We start from the raw sequence: 18,289 nt of genomic DNA, 5'->3' as shown, positions 1-18,289 counted from the left end.
GATTAAATAATCGAATTTTAATTCCTTATTTAAATTTTGAATGCTTGATGTAGCTTCACAAAACATAATGGAAAAAAGGAGCACATGAGTTGTGAACACTAAGGTAATAATGAAATGAACGATTATGCTTTCTACTTCTCCCTCTAATGCAAGGACCGAGGATGAAAGGAACCTTAGTGGAATTAATTAATGCTACTTTTTGTGCATCATGTCTCAATCACTCCCTCCCAAGATATGTACAAGGTATTTGAATCAAAGGTTTTGTGTGGCTATAAGGCACGTCCAATAATTGTCGCATTATTATTTAATAAAATTATTAATAAATTAATAAAAATTATAAAAAATCCTATATACTTACATTATATAAATTCGATTTAAACAATAATTTTAAAAAATAAATAATTATAATTTTTCACATTCAACTCTTTTTTTCAAGATAAAAAAGACTACATATAGATGACAAACAACGTATTCCGCCAAAACCATTTCTTATGCAAATAAGACCGGCAACTGGTTGAGCTGATAGGACCACAGCCGATATTTACTCAAGAGCGTCTGTGGCTAAAAGACTAACAGCGGATTCTTCTTCAATTGCGATGAGAAAAAAGCCAGTGCCGTAGTCAGCCAGGCGAGTAGCGAGCAGGCCAGTGCCGTAGTCAGCCAGGCGAGTAGCGAGCAGGCCGTAGGCAGAGGGGACCCTTTCCTAATTAGTGTCTTTCTCCCCCAATCTGCATCCGAATATGGAGTATGGGTGCAATGAGATGGAGTGGAGTAGTAAGGAGACCCACAACTGGTTTTCTAATATTTTTTAATTTTTTATAATATAAAATTACATTATATATATATAATATATATATATATATTATTGTTAGTTATTCAATGGAAATAAATAAAAAATTAAAATTTGAATATTTATAAAAATCGAATTGATTTTGATCAGAAATCAAATTAAATTTAACTGATTAATTTGAAATCAATTTAAATTTTTAATAAATTTTTTATTAAATATTTTAATATAATTTAATTTTTATATTATTAAAAATAATATATTATTATTATTAATTAAATTCGTTTAATTTTTTTAATTTTTTTAATTAAAATCAAATTAAAATAATTAAAATTTTTAAAATTAAAAATAAATTTTTAAATTAATTCAGTTCGATTAATTTTATAAAAAATTTTAATAAATAATTAATATAAATTAATTAACTTATTTCATCCTCGGTATTTAATAATTAAATCAAATATATTTTTTTAATCCCACCGCAAGCCACAGGAGCAATAACAAGCAGACGGTGCGTTATAGGCTTTCTCATCCAGAAATTGGAAAAAAAAATTTAAAAAGATAGTTCAACGCTCATGTGCAATTTCATCGTCCTGTTGTCCATTTATAAGACAAGTAGAATCCACATCAATCGTCAGCTTTAGTTGGCAAAAATACCTTTGATGCTTCTCCATACAAAGATTTTTTTTTTTATTCTTTTAAAAAATATTACTTAAATTGTTGAAATGTGTTTGCTTATTTTAAGTTGATTTTTAATATTTTAATTATAATGGCCTGCATTTTTGTAGGAGTCCATAATCAAACCAAAAAAATTATAGCAAAAACCTGAAAAACTAATTTAATTCAATTCTAATTCTTCACAAAAATTAGATAACAACATATTGAACTAAAAACAAATTAAAATTCCTAATAAAAAATTAAAAATCAGTTTTATATCATAATTATATAAAATATATAACTCAATTTAATTTGGTATGCTTCTGATTTTTTAATAAATAATTGAAACTGAATATAAATAAGTATAAAATAAATGCGATTTAATTTAATTTCTATATATATTTCAGAATTTTAGTATAAATTCAATAAATCGTTCAATTTGATGTGAAACCAAAAAATTATGAACATGCCCGCTTAAGGATGGTACTTGCTATTTGATGATATTTTCTAGCCAACTATGGAATAAGAAATATTTAGATTCATCCGATACATCATGAATATAAGAGATATTAAAATTTATTTTATTTTATTTTATAATGAAACTATTTAAATATATTTAAAAATCTTTTATTTATGATGGATAATTGGATTTATGTAAATATTTTACTTATGAATGTAAATAAACGGTATGGTACCCAAAAATTAAAATATCCAAATATAAATGTGATTTATATTAATAATATCTAAATTTATTTTAAATTTAATTAAAAATTAAATTTAAAATTAACATAAACTGTACAAATTAATTATAAACTCGATTATTATTATTTAAATAAAATTCGAATCTATTTAATATCATCTATTTTAATTAATAATTTATATAAAAATAATTTTCATTAATAATTTTAATTTAAAAAATTTAATATTTTTAAAAAATATTTAAATTTTAATTTTTAAATAAAAATTATAAAATATTTTTATAAATATTATTATAAAATATATATTTTTATATTAAATTAATTATTTATATAAATAAATTTAAACGATAAATATTTTATAAATAAAATTTGAATCCGTCATAAATATTATTTTTTAAATTCAAAATTATTTTAAATTTAATTATAATTATTTAAATTTATTTTATTATAATTTTATTTAAATCAAATATTCAAAAATATTCGAACCGTTATCATCCCTAATTTTACGGTGACATAGAGCATGCGAGTTCAATAATGAAGACAAGGACTATGTTTCTTCTTCTCAATTGAGTGGAATGACAAAAGGATGAAAGGAACCCCGGTGGAACTAATGCTACTTTTCGTGCATCACGTTTCAGACACTTTAGCCAGGATATTTAGAGGGTGTCTGAATTAAAAGTTTAGGGTAGCTAATGAGGTTTTATGTCTAATAATTGTTTTATACTGTTTGATAAAATTATCAATCAATTGATTTTCAGTTTATAAACCTGTGAACTACTACTGTATTTGAAAAATTATGAAATTACAGTTTTTCATAATTTAATAATAAAATAAAATAATATTAAAAAATAAAAATTTTATATATTAATGTAAGTAATATAATAAATTGATAATTATATATTTTAATAGTAAACTAAATTATATGATACATAATTGAGAAATTGAACGGGTTTATGGGATTTGTTTATTGTTCGGAGGCCACGTTTTGAATCGGATGGTTGCATTTACTTGATTTTCTTTAGCGGTTTGGCAAAAGCAGAGGAAGGTTTGAATTTCATGTGGAATTTTAGTACAAGTTTTATGGATTTTATTTTCTTTGGAGAGAAAAGAAATAGGGAGGAAGAGGGAGATAGGCAATAAAGAGAGAGAAGAAGGTAAATGGCTTGAGAGAGGGAGTGATCAATTGGCAAATAATGATAATTTTGAGGAACCAACTCATAAAAATTGTAAAGAACTATTTATAAATAATTATAATTTTAGCAAAAAGGCTTACTTTAGCACTTAAATACTTAAAAAGTATTTGTAAATAGTTTGATAAGCAATTTAAAATTTTTTAAGTCTAAACAAATTCTTCAACTATTTAATTAAATTAAATAAATCTTTTAAATTTTAATTATAGATTTTAGAAATATATAAACACTTCAGATTCTACAAAAGTTAAATAAATCTTTAAATTTTTAAAATATATCAAATAACCTCTTATATTTATATTTTTTATTAATCCTCAATAGAATAATTAATAGTTAACACTCAAATAATTAAATTGATGGTAAGTATATCTGAATAAATTTAAAAGATCTTATATTCTACTCTCACAATTTTTAATTTTCGATCGATAATAAGTGAATCTGAATAAATCTGAGAGATTTCAAATTCTACTATTTCACTTCTCAATTTTTCGTTAAAAAAAATTAATATTTATTAGATTATATTAAATTAATGACAATTCATAGAGAAATTTTCTCAATCATTCAGTAAAAAAACAAATTATCAATTTATTTTATATTATACCAATTGAGTACCAAAAAATAACTAATAAAAACTTTATGTAAGTAAAATTATTTTGCATAATTTTATTTAAATTAAAATTAAAATAAATTATAATTTAATCTTCGTAATTTATCATAATCTATGCCAAAACTCAATCTAAATTCTCAATTTCAAAGCTACATATCCCTAGCCTAAGATAATTCACCGTTTCACCCATAATTTTTCCAATTATAACCTAAAATTTAATTGCAATTATTTATTTTTTTAAAAAAATTAATATGAACTGCTGTAATTAATAAAAAAAATTTAATAAATGTTATGTTAATTTATATGCACCTTAAAGGGATTATTGTTTTTGAGATCTGTCTTATTCCTGTGATTTTTTTTTATAGTTGATTACATAATAATTAAATCTTTTAATTAGAAATTTTAGTTTTATTTGTACATCCAAAAGGGAAAAATTCATAATTTTTTCAACAAGGACTAGAAGATGAAGTCATTAACAAACTATAAGATCAAAATTGTTAATTTTGAAATAGTGTACGTTATAAAAATAAAAAAGGATGTATACAATAATTTTGTATGATTTTTTTTTAAACAAGTAAAAATAATTAAATTATTTCATTTTAAGAAAATTGATGGAAAAGAAATCAATTGTATTAAACAAATTGTGTAATTTCTGAGTGAAGCATTTTAACAAGCACCTTGTACTTACGGAACCCATCACACCAAGAGAATTTAGTTGGGGTTTGGCAGCTAGTCTGGGAGCCTCCGGCTATATTTGCCGATTGTCTCACCCTTTGAAACATGTCTTCTTTAAAAACTGGTAGGCTTTTCTTGAGGAAACACAGGAAATGGCCACACTTGACCTTCCATGTCAAATGGCAGCAGACTTTCAAGCAACAAGAAGCTTTGCGAAATCTGAAAGAAGCAGCCACGGCGCCAACTTCCTCTCTACAGCCCCGGCAACAAACTACTAGCAAGCCTTATCTTCTTTCCTCTCTTATCCACTCCTTTAGCATCTATGATTGTGAGCCCACCCCTCAAGCTTATCACTTTATCATCAAAACTCTGAGCAAAACGTCCCAACTCAACCAAATTTCCCCAGTTCTTGATCATCTCGAGAAGATGGAAAAATTCGACACACCCGAATTCATTTTGAGCCATCTTATTGAAATTTATGGCAATGCCAACGAAATACAAAAAGCTGTTGAGCTGTTCTATAGAATACCCAAATTTAGGTGTGTCCCTTCTGTTTACTCGCTCAATACTTTGCTCTCAGTTCTTTGTAGAACCAGTGAAGGTCTGAAAATGGTTCCTGAAATTTTGTTGAAGAGTCGAGCTCTGCATATTCGAGTTGACGAATCGAGCTTTCGCTTGCTGATTTCTGCCCTTTGTAGAATTAAAAAGGTCGGGCATGCTGTTGAGCTATTTGATTGTATGATAAATGATGGGTTTAATCTTGACACAGATATATGCTTTATGCTACTATCTTCACTTTGTGAACAGACAGATATTCATATACAGGGGGTTGATGTTGTTGCATTTTTGGGAAAACTGAGGAAATTGGGATTTTGTCCTGGAATTTTGGACTATACTAATGTAATTAGATTCCTAGTGAGAAAAGGAATGGGTGCTGATGCTTTGGGTGTCTTGTATGAGATGAAGTCAGATGGAATCAAACCGGACATTGTTTGCTATAATATGGTTCTGAATGGGGTTATTGCAAGTGGTTCTTATTCCAAGGCAGATGAGCTGTTCGACGAATTGCTTGTCTTTGGTTTGGTCCCTGATGTTTATACATACAATGTTTATATAGAGTGCCTGTGCAAGCAAGGCAAAGTAGAGGAAGGGATTAAAATGGCAGTTAGCATGGAGGAGTTGGGATGCAAACCAAATTTGAGTACTTACAATATGTTACTGCAGGCGTTATGTAATAGTGGAGAACTTGGCCAAGCAAGGGACCTACTCGTGAGGGAGATGAGTTCGAAAGGCTTTGGGTTGAGCATGCAAACGTACAAGATTATGATTGATGGTTTGATTAGCAGTGGAAAAGTTACTGAAGCTTGTGCTTTGTTGGAGGAAGAACTGGATAAGGGTTTATGTCCTCAGAGTTCGACATTTGATGAGATAATTTGTGGACTGTGCCCCATTGGCTTGACATGTAAAGCACTGGAATTGCTTGAGAAAATGATCCATAAGAATGTTTCTCCAGGTGTTAGAGCTTGGGAAGCACTTCTCCTTGGCTGTCAATCCAATAATAGTTTTGCAGAGGATGTTGGATTGTTGGACAGCTTAGTAAACTCATCCACATTGCCAGAACCTTAAGCAACAGACTCAATGAGCTATTCTTTCTTGCATAAAGAGTATGGCAAAGGTGCTTGCTTGACTGTCTACACTGTTAATGTTGGAGACCTCATTGACTTGTGTGGTGGACACTGAACAAACTCATATAACTTGATAAGTTTGAACCTTGAAAATATTTGAAACTGCAAATCCACCTGACTTAAGAGTTGGAGCATAAATAGCATAAATTGCTATTGTAAAATGGCTGCATATTGTTCTGATAAATGGTGGCAGCTACTGTTGTATTTACGACCTATCCGATCGGTCAAGGAAGCTTTCTCATGGTATGCCTCTAGAAATCCTTAGTGCTTTCAACTTTGTAATTGTACTACATGCTGGACACAGCATCATTTGTGCACGCCTGCACTTCAAATTTTAAATAGCTACAGTATTTGGCAGCTCCAATTCAATTCTGTGTTGCAAGCTGCATAACATAAACTGGAGCTTTGATACTCTGACTCTCCTTTTTGCCATGTCGTACCCTTATCTATGCCACACTTCATGAGATGCAGCATGGAATATGTGTTCTGCACATATTTATATACTCATACTTAGTGACATATTCATGCATAATTAATAGAATATTCTTTTCTCTTACGATGAACAGCATGGATTTAGATAAAAGAAAAAGTTTAGTTGTATTTTGGATGATTGTGTCTAGTTGTGTTGGATAATCTATTTAGACTGTCTAAATTTAAATCTATATCTCCGAATTTTCTATTTAAAAAGTTAAATAGAAAGTTGATAAGCCAGACAGAGAGATATGCACCCATTTTGAGACTGGTATCCCTGTCCAAGTAATATAGCTGCAGAGTGCAGGTTAAGAATTTGATCTGGTGGGAGAAATTTATACTGTGTATTCACTCGAAAGGATAAAATGGAGAATTTTATACTGTTGTAGCTTGTGTCACACAGTCTTTTTCAGATGGATCCTGTTTTGATAGTGAATTTAACCAAATAATAAGTTGCTTCTCTGCTTTGCCTTCAATTAATTACTTTTCTTGAAATTCATTAACTTTTAAATTCGATAACGATGCCTTTTTATTTCTTTTTTTTTTTTTTACCATCACTAGTTTTCATGTTAATGTGTAATTAATTTTTATTTACCGTTTCTCAACTTATATGTTGAATTACAATTGCTGTTCAACTTCAAATTACAAAAATTTATAAATTTCAATTTGATATAGTTTCCTTAAATTTAGTAAGAAATTATAATAAGAGTATATAATTTTTATAGTTAGTTTAAAATTTTAAATATAATTTATTTTTAACTTATTTAAAATAGGAATAATACTTTTAGAAATAGTTAAATAAAAATTAGCTTTCTGTTTGGTTCATGGTAAATAATTTACTTTTCTTGTATTAAGAAAAGAAAGTCATATGATTTTTCAAGAAGTTAAGAAATGTTGACAATTAAATAAATAAAATTTTAATATTTTATAGAAATTTAAAATTTCTCGAATAAAGTTTAAATATAAATTAATTTTCAAATGGATAATAGCAAATTATGGAGATTTTTCAAATTTCATCATTATGGCAGTGAAGCATCCAAGGAGTAGAAGCAGCAATGCATAAATGTCAAAATCAATATGGGCATCAAATTGCAATCCTTAAAGTAGGCTCAAGTTTGTTGAACTAATTATTAAAATGGAAATAAAGAGATAAAACAAAACAAAGGGTTTACATCAAACGCCAAGATGGATGAAGAATTGAATATATGAGTGGCGACACCGCCCCCTCTTCTGTTTCACCGACCAACCAAAACTGGCCTCCTCCACCACCCAAATTGGGATTTTGACCTCAACTGAAATCTAATTATTAGCATCACAACAAGATAGCACCAAATGTCTTTTCTTTTCTTTTCTTTTCTTGATATATTAAAAATAAAATTTAAACGATCATACAAACATATAGTAATATAGGGTGAATGTTTAGATGTAGAATAATTGATTTTTTCACTAACAATATCTAATATAAACAGAAAATTTTTAAATAAATTCAGGTCACCATGAACTCATTTACTTATATTTTAAAAATCGATTGATTTATGATATACCGAATCCAAATAAATATTTTTCACATAAAATTGTTATTGACTTACTGATGTAATGATATATTCACGACTATATTTTGATAAATGGTTATAAATACTTGAGCTTTAACCAACAACTGTGCCATTAATCTAGTTATTACTCCTTTTAAATTTCATAATTTTGTTATGATCTTGACTTAAACAATTGACTTTTATTTAAATTTTAATTTTTGAACAGATTTTAAACTAAAAATAGAAGAAAAAAAAACTAAAAGGGCTGTTTTAAAATTTTTTTTTTATTCAAAAGTACAGTTTTGCTCAAAATCGTAGTCCAGACCGATGAATAAATTTCAGATTTTCGATAATTAACAATCGTACAAAATTACAATCAAATTAGAATTATAATAAGAATTATCATAAAAGTAATAGATTTATTTTTTTTTAAATTATAAATAATTATCTGCCCTAGAAGTAAAAAATCATCTCTCTAGGCATCTTTCTTATCACCTCTTCTCTCTTTTTTGGTTTCTCTTGGCTGAATTCTTCCTCTCTTCTTTTTTATTTTTCTGTAATTTTATTATGATTCTTAGATGTTAAACTTTTTTATTGAATGTGAATCAAACAAAAACTTATTTAAAGTTGGGAGATTATATTTTTAAATTCTTATTTTGATTTTCAATTAATTTCAATTGTTGAGAAATACCACCTTCGTTATTTTTTTTAAAGTAATATATTACTAATTAATATAAGTAAATATGTAATTATTTAATTGGGTTAATATAAGTAGAATTATCATATTTGTTTAGGTTAAATAATTAATTGATTTAATTGGATTAATACAATTAATAATTAACATATTTTTTTATATTAAGTAATTAATTGATTTCATTTAAATAATTTATTCTTTATTTATCAAATTTAAATTTTTTCTCTAATTAATTAAATCTTATTAATCAATTAAAAATTAATTTAAGCATGCGAATTAATTTAATTATAAAAAAATTGAAAAAATTCACTTATTTAAACACTATAATCAAATAATGAATAATAAAATAAATTATCTTTTTAATGAATAAGAAATATAAACCACTCAATTTTAATTGCCTTCCATTGAGTTTTCTTTATTAATTATTTGTTTTATAATTTTAATTATATTATATTATTTTTTTAAAATTTTTCTTAAAATTAATTTTTTAAATAATAATTTTTTTATATTTTAAACTGTTCTTTTTATTTTATTTATTATTTAATTTAAAAAATTTTAAGATTTTTTAAACTCAACGATCATTTATTTTATTTGTAAATTTTTTTAATTTTAATTGATGAATTTGCGCCCATCAATTTATATGATAAATAAAAGAAAATTATCGTTATTACTTTTCAAAACTAATTATAATAAACATTGTATTCTTAAATTTTCTTTTATAAAATTTATATATTTTATTTCTTAATTAGACAAAGTTTTATTTCATAAGCATTACTTGGAAAAGGTTAATATAAATAATTTTAAAAAATATATTTTATATATTTAATTAAAAGAGTTTCAAATAATAAAACTGCCTACAATAAATTTCAATTATTTAGACTTGAAAAATGCACGTACGTATATTATTAATCATTCGCACGCACATCGTACAATACATAATCGTAAGAAGATCAAATACGTAACTATAGAACAGCTGGAAACTCAGACAGACATAATTTTGAAATAATTCCTACAAGCTGAAGTCATGGGGTCATCTCTAATTTGACTTTTTGCCTTTTTTTTTAAAAAAAAAAAAAGAAAAAAAAACCAGTGATGTAGTCTATCTGTTCAATAAAACTTTGATAAAGATACAACTGCATAGTAAAAAAAGAAAGGAAAAAAAATCTGTTTAAAATTAATTAATAATTATGAAAAATGTATAAATTGTATTTTTATCAAGCAGTAGTCATTATTTATTTTTATCATAAATAGCATATTTTATTAATTTTGGATAAATAAAATGTGACTTAATAAAAATGTCTATATCAAATAAATTTAACTTATAACTTAAAAACATACAATGAAAAAAAATTTGATATTGATGCTCATTCTTTTTGGATTTTTTTTCTCAAAACATTCTTTTTGTGTATATATATTTTTTATTATATAAAAAAAACATTTTATCAATATAATTATATGTATATTTTAATAATAAATAAATAATATAATATATATTATCCTTATTTATCATTTAATATATAAACAATAATACCTATATATATTTTATTAAATACTTAAAATATCAGTTAATATTGATTATCAGTTACTAATTTCCCCTCACCATCATTATGAATATCTAAAAATTAGTAAATGAGAATAATTGAATTCGAGACTCGATAGAAAACCAACTATGCTATGCAATGCATGTGACTCTTATTTGGTCACTTTAAAGAAGTTCATATGCAGCATATTGCTTAAACTATGTGATATTTTGAAATTCAGAAAATAAAATTTTATGATATTTTCTTTTTCTTTTTCCTTTTTCTTTAACATATAATTATCTTTTTGTTACAGTGTATGTCTCTATCATACAGACTATACATACGGACGAGTAAGAGCACCCCTTCATACCAGACGACCATTTAATTTCTCCCGGCACGTATATTGATAGGGTTGCGAAGCGACTGCACCAGCTATTCTTCCTCGCGTTATATCACCGGGCTAGACTATTTTCTGTTGGACCTGCACTCATGGCTGATCTGACCTGCCTCGCGTATTCGGACTAGGTCTTGCGATATTGGATCGATCTGCTTGAGAATGGCTTGATGGGCTTTGGAACTATATTTTTTTAGGGTCCGACCTCATTCCACGGGTAAAAAGTCTGACGGTCATCACCGATAATAAAGTTTTTTTTATATAATTAAAGATATTATACTGATTATATTGAGCCTAAAGAAATTATTAATATAGTAAACTCACTTAAAGAGATGGGAGTGTCAAACTGCTTCCTCGCTTTATAAATATATAGATATGCACATCATTAACACAAATAAAAGTATGCAGTGAAGGTTTTAATAAATCCAATTCATTGGACTCTATTATTAAGGACAATAAAAATAAATTTTATTTTTATTCTAAAAAACATATATTTGAAGTCATCTATAAAAAATCATATCATAATATTTTTTTTCTGCATAGACCAACTCAAGTACATTTTATTCATTTCAGATTCTCATATCACATACATCCGGATCGTGTGCCCAAAATTTGCAGTACCAATCCAAAGTATTTGATGGAAAACTACATGCAATTTGGAATTTCAAAGACGAAAAAGGAAAAAAAAAAATCAAACGTTTTCCAACTTAATTATTGATAGAAACAAACCATGTCCCCCATAATGAATAAGAAAGAAACAATTGCATAATTACTATTATAAAACATGTGTAATCTTATATATTTAAACCAATAATTATAAAGTAATATATGTGTATGTAGTAATACAATAATTTATATAATTTTTCATAAAAGTATGATTAAAATTATAATATTATTAAATATAATTATTTATTTATTAAAATATATTTTATATATAATAATTTTTTTTAATAATTTTAAATTGTTATTAAAGTATTGTCTCAACACTGTCACTATCGCTGCTAAAATACTGTTATTTAAATTTTAAACCCTTCGTTTAATATGAATAATTTTATAATAAAAGAATTCAAATGATTCTTACTAAATTATAGAATGAAAATTTTTAAAGTAAAAAAATTAAATTTTTTATTTCAAATAGAAACTAAATTTTTGTGAAATTATTTTATTTCAAGCGGATGTAATTCGCTTATCAAAAGGAAAAAAGGTTGGCTGTAATGTATATGTATTGGGTTAGAAGAAAAGATATTGAGAATGGGTTTTCATTGTCAATCAGACGTGGATGAAGTGAAAGGGCGAGAAGGATGGAATGGAGACATATGGTTGTTGTCTTGTATTGTCTCCTTGGTGGTGGTACCAAATGCCCCTATTCTTGATAATATGCCATCAATTCTTTCTTTTCTTGTTTTTTTTTTTTCCACCTAGAAAAATCATACCACACACAGTTTGTTACCTATACTTCTTTCTTCACTCAACTCACAATAAGATATTATTGGCAATCAATGAGAGCAACTCCCAAATTTAATTGGAAATCAATAAAGATAAATGAGAATTTCATACCCTTTTTCTTGTTCTTCCACTTTCAGTTTCAGTGGAGAGAACAATATCCATTTGTGGCCATTTGGGCAACTTGCCCCATGATTAAGTGATGCCTATTTGGTAATGTAGAAAAATCTTGGATTAGAACTTTGGTTTGCACCATACATCTAGTGTCCCAATTTTGCTTATGCGTATGGCACTAATCTACATTCGAGTCAAATGTAGTATTCAGATAAAACACTTCTAATAGCGACTAGTTCATAATCAAACTCATAATTTAATACAATAGTTAATTTATTAAATTATTAAAATTTAATAGCTTTATTTTCCTAAAAAAGAATCCCAAGTACCAAAGAGCTAATTAATTACAACACCGATAATTGTCTTGAGATCTTGATGGTTGTTTGAACCTTGAATGCGTGTCTGCCCTGCCTAGCTAGCCAGCTAGAATTCAAGACAAGGCTTGGTTGGCTGTGTTATTGATTAGGCTTGTTTATCTTCAAATTTTTTGCCAAAGCAATATAAGTGAGCATTAAAGATATGTACTTTATAGGCTGTCGAACACTTGTTAAATAAAGAATTATTCAGGCAATTAACAGCTTTTATTATTATCAATATATAAAATCAGACAGATAGACATAACACCTCATTTTCTTAATTAAATATTATGAAATTTCCGAGTTCTTGTCCCACTTAACTCAGAGAATATGCCATTCCAATTAGGTCATAGATTTGGCATTTTATTTAGTTTCTAATGCGTCAAAACTCTTATATTATAAGCCAGAGAGAGAGAGAGAGAGAGAGAGAGAGAGAGAGAGAGAGAGAGAGAGAGAGAGAGAGAGAGAGAGAGGGGTAAGAATTTTGCAGCTGCCAATATACACAACTCTCATCAGTCATGGAAACACAAGTTCTCTGATAATGACACTAAGCTAACTAGCTAACTAATAATTCAGTCAAAATCTTATCTTTATCCTCGTAGCTCCATCATAATATATAGTTGAAACTTAACATTCATTGGTTTGCAACATACATACGGCATAGACAGCCTTAATTTCTTGATCTTTATCCCAATAGTATAATCCTTGTTCTTGATAGCTATGCTATGCTTTCGTGTTTGTATTATAGAATTCAGACGGTATAATATGTTAGTATTAACTAATTTACTCCTTTGACCATGGAAAATTTAGGCACTAATTAATAATTAAACCATGTGCACTCTCACAGAAAAAAAGACAAACATTTATCAGACAGAAGGTTTCTGAGAAGTGGGTTTTGGAGATTAATGCATGACTGACCTGAAATGGAGCTTTTTTCACCGAATTGGATGAGATCTTGACAAGAAAGCCAAATGGGTAGAAACATATCGTCGTCTTTGAATGATAAATATTGTAGCCAGGAGTAGTGGTCATGATGGGGAAGATGGGCACATGAAGAACTAACTCACAGTCACTGAAGCTAAGCAAAAAGATCTTCAACCAGGCGACTGCAACCAAGAAAATGTGGACTGAGTGTGTGCATGAGTTAGAAATGCACGTGCCCTGCTTCTCCATCTTGCCCACACGCCCTCTTCTCAACAACAAATCTGAAAAGCTATCTAGCTAGGCGGAGAGGGACATAGACAGAGGGAGAAGGTGAGGTCCTGAAATGGCGAAATGGGTCTGCAAATATTGTGAAATCAGAGACCACTCATATATACTACAAAAGCAGCAAAGAGGTGCGTTAATTTAAAAGATGTGGGGGGTGTGGGGATAGAGGCAGGAAATGAAAGGCTTAGTTGGGTGTGGGACCATATATGAGTCTTGTGGGTTTGCATTTTCATATTTGCATTTAGCTACCCAGTTGCCCTAAACAGCTCCTCACAACTCACCACTATCAATAGGACCACTCCATTACTACAACCAAATTAATTAAATTCCTAAACATATATATTATCGATGTGCATTGAAATAAATGGTTAAACACTCTTTTTTCTAAATAAAGTAGAATATTTTATCTACATTTTCATGATTTATTTAAAAAATAAAAAAATTTACCGTCAAAGAATCCATTATATTTATCTAAATTAAGAGCATTATTTTAAAAAATATAATATAAAGAAAATGAGTCAAAGTGGTGATATAATATCAAATTGAGCATGATTGATTCTATTTTTTAATTATAATAAATCAAAGCAATGTAATTTACATCTTTTCATTAGTAGTTTTATTCAATGAGATATATAATTGTCTTGGCAAAATTAATAGTAAAGGAAGTAAATTTTGGGTTAAAATCGTCACAATCATTCATATATTCTCAAGGATGATGAGTATTTTACGAAAATAAAAAAAAAAAAAGGACATCTCATTCTCTTTATCAAATCATTGTATGATAATTTTTTTAAAAAAAAATTCATAAATGTGTGTAAATTTTGGGTTAAAAACATATTTATTTTTTAAAAAAATAAAATAAAAATATTTTATTTCTCATTATTGGTGACCAATATTAGGTGAAATATTAAATATTCATAATTAAGACATTATTATTTTGTATTTGAAATTGAATCCCCGTTGGTTAGCTTGCTTTTTCCATTTCTTCTCGCTAAATCTAGAAAGAAAATTGTAGTGTTTGATTAGATTGAAAAGTAATAATTAGTGAACGGCTATTAAAATAAAAGCAAAAAAATATTTTTAAATTTTATTTTCATATATTTTGTAAAAAAGCATGAAATACTATGAATTGTTTGGTATATAGACATAAAAAAAATTAACATAATTAAAATGAATTTATTTATTTTGTCTTTTTTAATATACTCTCTACTCATATTTTTTATTAAAAATTAAATAACTCATTTGATTAAATTATTTCTAAAATTAATGAATTACATATACTTTCTCTATCCCTGTAAGGTTTTTCATAAAAATTTAAGGAAATGATTTAATAATTTCGTTTTTATAAAATAACACAAGTAATTTACTAAAATACCCTTGTAATATCATTTCACTTTAAATTTATAGGATATAGATATCAATTATTAAGTAAGAGATAGGAAATAAAATAAAACTTAAAAAAATAAAATAACTAATGCTTCATAAATTTTCTAAAATGACAAATAAAGTAGGAAAAAGAATTTCTAAAACAAAAAGGACAAAGGTAGTAATAAATAAATTTATGTTCTAAAAAGAGAAAACAGCTTAAATATAAAATGGAAGAAATATATTATAGAAGTATATAATCTTCCTGAAATAATTATTTAACTAGAACTAAATTATTTTTTATATCGTAAAAATAATTAAATAAAAAATAAATTTAAAAATTATTTAAATTAATTTTAATCGATTCGTTATGAAATACGTTAATTTTCATCCTTATTAAAATATAAAAATATAGTAGGTATGCATTTAAAAGAATATAAATAATTATATTTAGATTTAATTTAAAAATAAATATATTAATAAATTTGAAAAATTTCAAATAATTAGCCTATTGCATAATCACCCTATCTTCTTATAAAAAATATTACTAAATATCACCACCCTCTCTCTTTCTCTCCAATTAACTGTGGAAGGTCTGCTTCAGTCTCAGCAGCCCCCACTATGCATTACTTGATACTCTTTTGTAAATTATAATATTGAGCCATGACTCAGATCGGAGAGCTGCGCTGTACCACCATCGTCTATTCATTTCCCACATAAATACTAAGAATTTAGGTATTCACATTGTTAATAAAATAAAATAAAATAAAATATTAATAATTAAATTATTTCTAATTAAAAGGATAGTAAATTTTATTAAATTTTAAATATTATATTATAAATTTAAAAAAAACAAAAGCTAATTATACTAGAAAAACTCTCCTAGCACAGCAATCGAAACCAAGGTGATACATACATTTAAGATCCCAAGATGCTGGCCTGTGGCTATGATTATGATATTTCATCTCCTTTGTCTTTAAATAGGGGTCATAAAGCTATTGAGCTTTTCTGGGAACCTTCTTCTTGCGGCATGTGATTTAAGATTTTGAACCGTGAGCTATATTTTTTTTCTTTGCAAATTGTTGTGAAAATCAATAAAGGAAATTTGAAGGGAAAAAATATTAATATCAGATAAATATCTGAACCACCGAACACAGATTTGGACAAGTTAAGATTAAAAACCTGGCAAGCTTCTGGCAAAGGCTCATGTTTGCCATGACATATGGCCAAAATCGTACACTTGTTTTATCATTACCATATTCTGACCGGCTGCGCGACACATAACTCGGATCTTGTTATTGTGTCCTAATCTAAATATGAGGTGTAGCTGTCTCATGCTCTGTGACATTTGTAAATTTTGAAAAGTTTTTTTTACCAGAGAGGGACGAGGAGTAGTTGAGAATATTTACATTCAAAATGATAGAAAAAGTTAAAATTATGCAAATGGTTAGAATATTTGTAAAAATTAAATTACTCAAATTCTATTATATTAATGTTCGAATTCATTCAGAATTTTATTAAATATTAATTTAAATTATTTGAATTCATCTCAAATTTAATTATTATTATTTAAATAAAATTTAAATTTGTTTAATAAAATTTTAATTAATAATTTATATAAAAAATATTTAATTTTTAATTTTTAAATAAAAATATATAAAAAAATTTATTAATATTATTGTAAAATATATTTTTTATATTAAATTAATTATTTATATAAATAAATTCGAATAATGGATATTTTATATATAAAATTTAAATTTAATTTAAATTTGTAGCAAATATTATTTTTTAAATTTGAATTCATTTTAAATTCGATTAATATGTTTTTACCTAAAAATAAAAGAAAATATTATCACTTATTTTTCACTAAACTATGAAAGAAAATAAAGAAAAGCGGAAGAAATGGATGTAAAAATAAAGTGGGACACTTCCATAGTGATGTTGACCGAACAAAAACAGGGCGAATCTGAGAACAATGAAACTTATTCAATACGGTAACGTATTGTACTTTTTTTGCAGTGATAAATTATGCTATGCCAAAATAAAGGAAAGAAAACAGAATACCCCTAACAACTTAGGTTTGAGTAGGTGTTTGGCATTGAGTTTGAGAAAAGCTAATTGAACCTCCATAGAAAATTATATCCCATTTTTCACCTGAAATAAAAGAAAGAAAAGGATTACGTCATAAAAAAAAATAAAATGAAAAAGAGGGGAGAAATGGGGTTGATTTTGCTCCATCAATCGCCAAAGGCCGTTAAACTAGTGGTTGGCGTGTGAAAATTTTGCAAGAGTGCAGGTACATCTGCTCGTTGGTTAGAGATTCGTTTTCTGATTCCTGATTGCTCACGTTGTCGTTTTTACCGACCCACTTCTCTCAAGTGGACTCCTTGTCTCTTTCGCAGTCCACTTCCTGTGCATTATCAACTTTATCACAGATGCTTCTCGTGTCCTTAACTCCTTATTAAGATCTGCATTTTTGTTTTTCTGTTCTATTTATTTTGGGTTTTAACTCTCCATGGATTCCATGAAAATAATTCCTATTAAATTATTAAATGAAATTTTTGCAAATATATATATATATATATACATAGCCTTAAAGTCTTCGAAAAGGAAAAAAAAAATCTAGCCTTAAAGTTTTGGGTCAATAGGATATGTGAGGTTAAGTCTATGAGGGTTCTCTTTTATAAGGTATATAAATAAGGATTCTTTTCTCAGGTATATTACGTGTACGGCATCCTTAGATTTCTAATAATTTTTTTTTTTTTTATAAACGAAGACATAAAGTATATGATACCACTCACTTATTTTACATATAAATTTTAAATATTTATATTTTAGTTTATAATAAATAAGGTTTTTTTGAAAAAAAATAAAATTTTATTGATCTTGACA

The 18,289-nt window shown here is 26.8% G+C and overlaps 1 protein-coding gene and 1 long non-coding RNA gene across 3 annotated transcripts; one reads left to right on the top strand and one right to left on the bottom strand.

The window, feature by feature from the left end:
• The first annotated feature begins 4,595 nt into the window (after positions 1-4,595).
• Positions 4,596-6,728, top strand: LOC110622413 (pentatricopeptide repeat-containing protein At2g38420, mitochondrial). The gene has a single exon (XM_021766908.2). The coding sequence runs from the start codon at positions 4,717-4,719 to the stop codon at positions 6,235-6,237; it is 1,521 nt and encodes a 506-aa protein (XP_021622600.1). The 5' UTR covers positions 4,596-4,716; the 3' UTR covers positions 6,238-6,728.
• A 4,021-nt stretch (positions 6,729-10,749) lies between these two features.
• On the bottom strand, positions 10,750-14,328 carry LOC110622192. 2 transcript variants are annotated; one of them, XR_002489061.2, is made up of 2 exons: positions 13,739-14,328; positions 10,750-11,133 (listed from the first exon to the last, which is right to left on the bottom strand). It is a non-coding gene; the product is annotated as an uncharacterized LOC110622192 (long non-coding RNA). The 2 variants fall into 2 exon arrangements; XR_002489060.2 differs by lacking the exon at positions 10,750-11,133 and adding an exon at positions 12,225-12,940.
• Between the last annotated feature and the right edge of the window lie 3,961 nt (positions 14,329-18,289).

This window comes from Manihot esculenta, chromosome 9 (assembly GCF_001659605.2).
Source record: "Manihot esculenta cultivar AM560-2 chromosome 9, M.esculenta_v8, whole genome shotgun sequence".
NCBI classification, from domain to species: domain Eukaryota; kingdom Viridiplantae; phylum Streptophyta; class Magnoliopsida; order Malpighiales; family Euphorbiaceae; genus Manihot; species Manihot esculenta.
Note: the sequence above shows the minus strand (reverse complement) of the source record. Positions and strands in the feature narration are given on the sequence as shown.

Bases quoted from the DNA above. Each gene is read 5' to 3' on its own strand.
- LOC110622413 (XM_021766908.2), top strand. From the start codon at position 4,717: ATGTCTTCTTTAAAAACTGGTAGGCTTTTCTTGAGGAAACACAGGAAA.